General features: G+C 44.9%; 1 protein-coding gene across 2 annotated transcripts; it reads right to left on the reverse strand.

Annotated features, from left to right (window-relative positions):
- Nucleotides 1-4,530: 4,530 nt before the first annotated feature.
- On the reverse strand, nucleotides 4,531-5,818 carry LOC103650021 (mitochondrial import receptor subunit TOM40-1). Of its 2 annotated transcripts, none has more exons than XR_004857123.1 (5): nucleotides 5,415-5,818; nucleotides 5,235-5,316; nucleotides 5,053-5,152; nucleotides 4,862-4,973; nucleotides 4,531-4,758 (listed from the first exon to the last, which is right to left on the reverse strand). XR_004857123.1 is itself a non-coding variant. In XM_008675693.3 (5 exons), the coding sequence occupies exons 1-5, from the start codon at nucleotides 5,617-5,619 to the stop codon at nucleotides 4,690-4,692; spliced, it is 552 nt and encodes a 183-aa protein (XP_008673915.1). In that variant the 5' UTR covers nucleotides 5,620-5,814; the 3' UTR covers nucleotides 4,531-4,689. The 2 variants fall into 2 exon arrangements, 1 of the variants encoding a protein (XP_008673915.1); XM_008675693.3 differs by having other exon boundaries at nucleotides 4,862-4,957; nucleotides 5,415-5,814.

Genomic DNA, 5,818 nt, shown 5'->3' on the forward strand with positions numbered 1-5,818 from the left:
AATGAACATTGGTTAGTCCCAAAATGTACTCTCCCTTTAGAAGCTTATGAAGATTCTTCATTCCAACGTGGGCTAGTCGGCGATGCCAGAGCCAACCCATGTTAGTCTTACCAATTAAGCAAGTGTCGAGTTCAGCTCTATTAAAATCAACTAAGTATAGCTGACCCTCTAACACTCCATTAAATGCTACTGAATCATCACTTCTTCTAAAGACAGTAACACCTATATTCGTAAAAAGACAGTTGTAGCCCATTTTGCATAATTGAGAAACTAAAAGCAAGTTATAATCTAAAGAATCTACAAGAAAAACATTGGAAATAGAGTGGTTAGGTGATATAGCAATTTTACCAAGTCATTTGACCAAACCTTGATTTCCATCCCCGAATGTGATAGCTCTTTTGGGATCATGGTTTTTCTCATATGAGGAGAACATCCTTTTCTCCCCAGTCATATGGTTTGTGCACCCGCTATCAATGATCCAACTTGAGCCCCTGGATGCATAAACCTTCAAAACAATTTTAGGCCTTGTTCTTAGGTACCCAAACGGTCTTGGGTCCTTTGACATTAGAAACAAGCACCTTGGGTACCCAAACACAAGTCTTTGAGCCCTTGTGTTTGGCCCCAACATATTTGGCAACTACTTTGCCTGATTTGTTAGTTAAAACATATGAAGCATCAAAAGTCTTAAATAAAATGTTATGATCATTTGACGCTATAGGAGATTTCTTTTTAGGCAATTTAACATGGGTTGATTACCTAGAGCTAGATGCCTCACTCTTATACATAAAAGCATGATGAGAGCCAGAGTGAGACTTTCTAGAGTGAATTCTCCTAATTTTGTGCTCAGGATAACCAACAGGATATAAAATGTAACCCTCGTTATCCTGAGCCGTGGGAGCCTTGCCCTTAACAAAGTTAGACAATCTTTTAGGGGCATTAAACTTGACATTGTCTCCCTTTTGGAAGTCAATGCCATCCTTAATGCCAGGGCGTCTCCCACTATAGAGCATACTTGTAGCAAATTTAAATTTTTCATTTTCTAAGTCATGTTCATTGATTTTAGCACTAAGTTGAGCTATGTGATCATTTTGTTGTTTAATTAAAGCTAGGTGATCATGAATAGCATCAACATTAATGTCTCTACATCTAGTACAAATAGTAACATGCTCAATGGTAGATGTAGAGGGTTTGCAAACATTTAATTCATCAATCTTAGCATGTAACATGACATTTTCATTTCTAAGATTGGAAACAATATCATTGCAAACATTTAAATTTTTAGCCTTAGCAATCAATTTATCATTTTCTATCTTAAGGCTAGCAATGGATTCATTCAACTTGTCAATCTTAGCAATTAAACTAGCATTATCATTTTTAAGGTTGACAAGAGAATCATCACTAACATTTAATTTCTCAACCTTAGCAATCAGTTTATCATTCTCAAATCTAAGGTTGGAAATAGTGTCATGGCAAGTGCTTAGCTCACTAGTTAATTTTTCACATTTTTCTATCTCCTGAGCATAAGCATTTTTAACTTTAACATGCTTCTTATTTTCTTTAATAAGGAAGTCCTCTTGGCTATCCAAGAGTTCATCCTTCTAATGAATAGCACTAATCAATTCATTCAATTTTTCTTTTTGTTGCATGATTAAGTTGGCAAAAAGGGTGAGCAAATCATCCTCATCATCACTAGAGCTAGCCTCATCACTAGATGTTGCATATTTAGTGGAAGCTCTAGATTTTACCTTCTTCTTTTTGTCGTCCTTTGCCATGAGGCACTTGTGGCTGACGTTGGGGAAGAGGAGACCCTTGTTGACGGTGATGTTAGCGGCGTCCTCGTCAGAGGAGGAGTTGGTGGAGCTCTCGTCGGAGTCCCACTCCCGACAAACATGAGCATCGCCACCCTTCTTCTTGTAATACTTCTTCTTCTCCTTCCTTCTTCCCTTCTTGTCGTCGCCCCTATCACTATCACTAGATAATGGACATTTAGCAATAAAATGACCAGGCTTACCACACTTGTAGCAAACTTTCTTGGAGCAGGGCTTGTAGTCCTTCTCCCTCCTTTGCTTGAGGATTTGGCAAAAGCTTTTGATGATTAAAGCCATCTCCTCATTGTCGAGCTTGGAGGCGTTGATGGGGAGCCTACTTGACGTAGACTCTTCTTTCTTCTCCTCTATTGCTTTGAAGGCAACGGGTTGCACCTCGAGTGTGGAGGTGGCGCCTTGCTCAATGATTTGTTTGGAGCCTTTGATCATTAATTCAAAGCTCACAAACTTTCCTATCACTTCCTCGGGAGACATTAGTTTATATCTAGGATCACCACGAATTAATTGAACTTGAGTAGGGTTAAGAAAAACGAGTGATCTAAGAATAACCTTGACCATTTCATGGTCATCCCATTTGGTGCTCCCGAGGTTGCGCACTTGGTTCACCAAGGTCTTCAGCCGGTTGTACATGGCTTGTGGCTCCTCCCCTTGGTGAAGCATGAATCGACCGAGCTCCCCCTCGATCGTTTCCTGCTTGGTGATCTTGGTCACCTCATCTCCTTCGTGCGTGGTCTTGAGCACGTCCCAAATCTCTTTGGCACTCTTCAACCCTTGCACCTTATTATACTCCTCTCGACTTAGAGAGGCGAGGAGTATAGTAGTGGCTTGGGAGTTGAAGTGCCGGATTTGGGCTACCCCGTCCGAGTCATAGCCTTCATCCCCCACGGATGGTTCCTGTGCACCAAACTCAACAATGTCCCAAATGCTAGCGTGGAGTGAGGTTAGATGGTGCCTCATTTTATCACTCCACATACAATAATCTTCACCGTAAAAAATCGGTGGTTTGCCTAGTGGGACGGAAAGTAAAGGAGTGCGTTTGGAAATGCGAGGATAGCGTAGGGGGATCTTACTAAACTTCTTTCGCTCATGGCGCTTAGAAGTGACGGACGGAGTGTCGGAGCCGGAGGTTGAAGGCGACAAAGAGTCGGTCTCGTAGTAGACCACTTTCTTCATTTTCTTCTTCTTGTCGCCACTCCGGTGCGACTTGACGTGGGGAGGTGATTCCTCCCTCTTCTTGTTGCCAGACTCTCCCGATGGAGCTTTCCCGTGGCTTGTGGCGGGCTTGTCGCCGGTCACCATCTCCTTCTTGGCGTGAGCTCCCGACATCACTTTGAGCGGTTAGGCTCTTAATGAAGTACCGGGCTCTGATACCAATTCAAAGTCGCCTAGAGGGAGGGTGAATAGGCAAATCTGAAATTTATAAACTTTAAGCACAACTACAAGTCGGGGTTAGCGTTAGAAATATAATCGAGTCTGAAAGAGAGGTCAAAAACAAATCACAAGCAAATAAGAGCGGATGACACGCTGATTTGTTTTACCGAGGTTCGGTTCTTGCAAACCTACTCCCTGTTGAGGTGGTCACTAAGACCGGGTCTCTTTCAACCCTTTTCCTCTCTCAAACGGTCACCTAGACCGAGTGAGCTTTTCTCTTCAATCAAATGGGACACTTAGTCCACTACAAGGACCACCACAACTTGGTGTCTCTTGCTTTGATTACAATTGAGTTGAGAACAAGAAAGGAGGAAGAAGAAAAGCGATCCAAGCGCAAGAGCTCAAATGAACACGTCAAAACTCTCTCTTCTTGTCATTAATTGCTTTGAGTGGAATTGAGACTTGGAGAGATTTTGATTCACTCTATTTGTGTCTTGTATTGAATGCACTAGCTCTTGTATTGAATGTGTTGGCTGAAAACTTGGATGCCTTGAAGTGTTGGTGGTTGGGGGTATTTATAGCCCCCAACCACCAAAGTGGTCGTTGGGGAAGGCTGTTGTCGAAGGGCGCACCAGACAGTCCGGTGCGCCACCGGACACTGTCCGGTGTGCCAGCCACATCACCCAACCGTTAGGGTTCGACCGTTGGAGCTTTGACATGTGGGGCCACCAGACAGTCCGATGGTGCACCGGACAGGTCCTGTTCACTGTCCGGTGCGCCATCTGGCGCCTGCTCTGACTCTGCGCGCGCAGTTCGCACTGTTCACTGTTGCTTTTGCAGACGACCGTTGGCGCATTTAGACGTTACTCCGCTAGCACACCGGACAGTCCGGTGAATTATAACGGAGTGACTTCCCAAATTCCTAAAGGTGGCAAGTTCGGAGTGATTCTCCCTGGTGCACTGGACACTGTCCGGTGGCACACCGGACAGTCCGGTGCGCCGGACCAGGGCTGCCTTCGGTTGTCTTTTACTCTTTTTATTTGAACCCTTTCTTGGACTTTTTTATTGGTTTGTGTTGAACCTTTGGCACCTGTAGAACTTATAATCTAGAGCAAACTAATTAGTCTAATTATTTGTGTTAGGCAATTCAACCACCAAAATCAATTAGGAAAAGGTTTTAGCCTATTTCCCTTTCACTAACTTCAACACAACTCAAGCCATATACTCATCTAACGTAAAGGGAGAATGGGCACTTGGGCAAGCCCTGTAGCATGTAAACATAACTTCAGGAGAGCAAGAGTAAAACAGGTTATATCTTTCCCACGCACAAAGCTCACAAAAATAAATCAATTTTGAGCGAGATAGTACATCAACAAATAACAATTAGCTATTTACTTAATAACATAAGAGAAAGTAGTCAGGTACAATTGCCGGGACAGCCAACCAAACTAAACAACCAAATGCAGGCTTCCAAGACAACAGAAATCGATCTTTACAACAAGAGGCTGACCTTATAATCAAAATAAAGCATCCCCTTGGAGTAGTGGGGCTCACTTGTCAACTGCAAGAGCACAATATTGGTCAATTAAGGAATTTAAAGATGGCATCAAGCAAAGCTGATCGCAAATAATCATCAATTTAATATAAGTTTAAAATCACTTTACCTGAGCATTTATCTTTAAAGAAAGGTTGTCCGTAATATCGTGCTTGACACGGATGTTCTCCCTCCCATCATGTGCGACCCTCCCCATGAGCATCGTCTACAAGAGAATCCCACTACAGTGAGGCATGAAACACAGTAGTGAACAGTCAACAGCACTCATACATAAGGGGAAAAGGAGTACAAGTGTACAACCTTCTGATTGATAAAGTTGGCACCAAACTCATAATTGGAGGTGGGAATCTTGATCACCCCACTCTTCTGTGCCGGGATATCAATGGATCCCATGGCAACGCTGGCTCAAAGGAACGTACATCAATTGTGAAAACATGGGCAGACAGCCAGAACAAGCTGATAAAACAGGAAGAGGCAGGTACCTGTGAGTCAAAGCGAAGTACGGGGTGATCATCTTGGTGAAATCGAAGCGCATGCCCTCGAATAGGTCAGGCTTCAGCGTCACTGCAGCAAACGCGAAGAAGATCACATCGTGCTCGCCACGGGCTCGATTAGCGCAGACCAAACAAGGTAAGAGGAAGGGGGTGGCATCGCAGACTTACTGAAGGCCTCGCGCTGAATCTCCTCGTATGGGACGGGGCACGGGAGGTTGAGGTAGTCCACCTTCTCCTCGGTCGCCTCCTCCTCATGGGGCTTCGGCGGCGGGGCAGCGACGTCAGCGGCAGCATGCACGAAGGAAGGAGGGGTCGACGCGTATGTCGGAGGAGGTGGAGGAGGGGCACTGGCCTGACTGACGGAGGAGCCCATGGCGGCAGCGGTGGCGCGTGCGATTAATTTGGGGTGGGCGCGGTGGCGGAGCGGGGTCTGGCCGTCTGGGTAGGTTGTGTGATTGGTTTGAGTTGCGGGTGATTTCGCTGCGCCGGCGACGGGGTTCAAATTGTCGGGGTTTTAGCAAGGTTTCGTGCTGCTGCGCCTTGGTAACGTAACAGTATACGGGGCGGACACT

The sequence above is a fragment of the Zea mays genome, chromosome 3 (genome assembly GCF_902167145.1).
Source record: "Zea mays cultivar B73 chromosome 3, Zm-B73-REFERENCE-NAM-5.0, whole genome shotgun sequence".
NCBI classification, from domain to species: Eukaryota; Viridiplantae; Streptophyta; class Magnoliopsida; order Poales; family Poaceae; genus Zea; species Zea mays.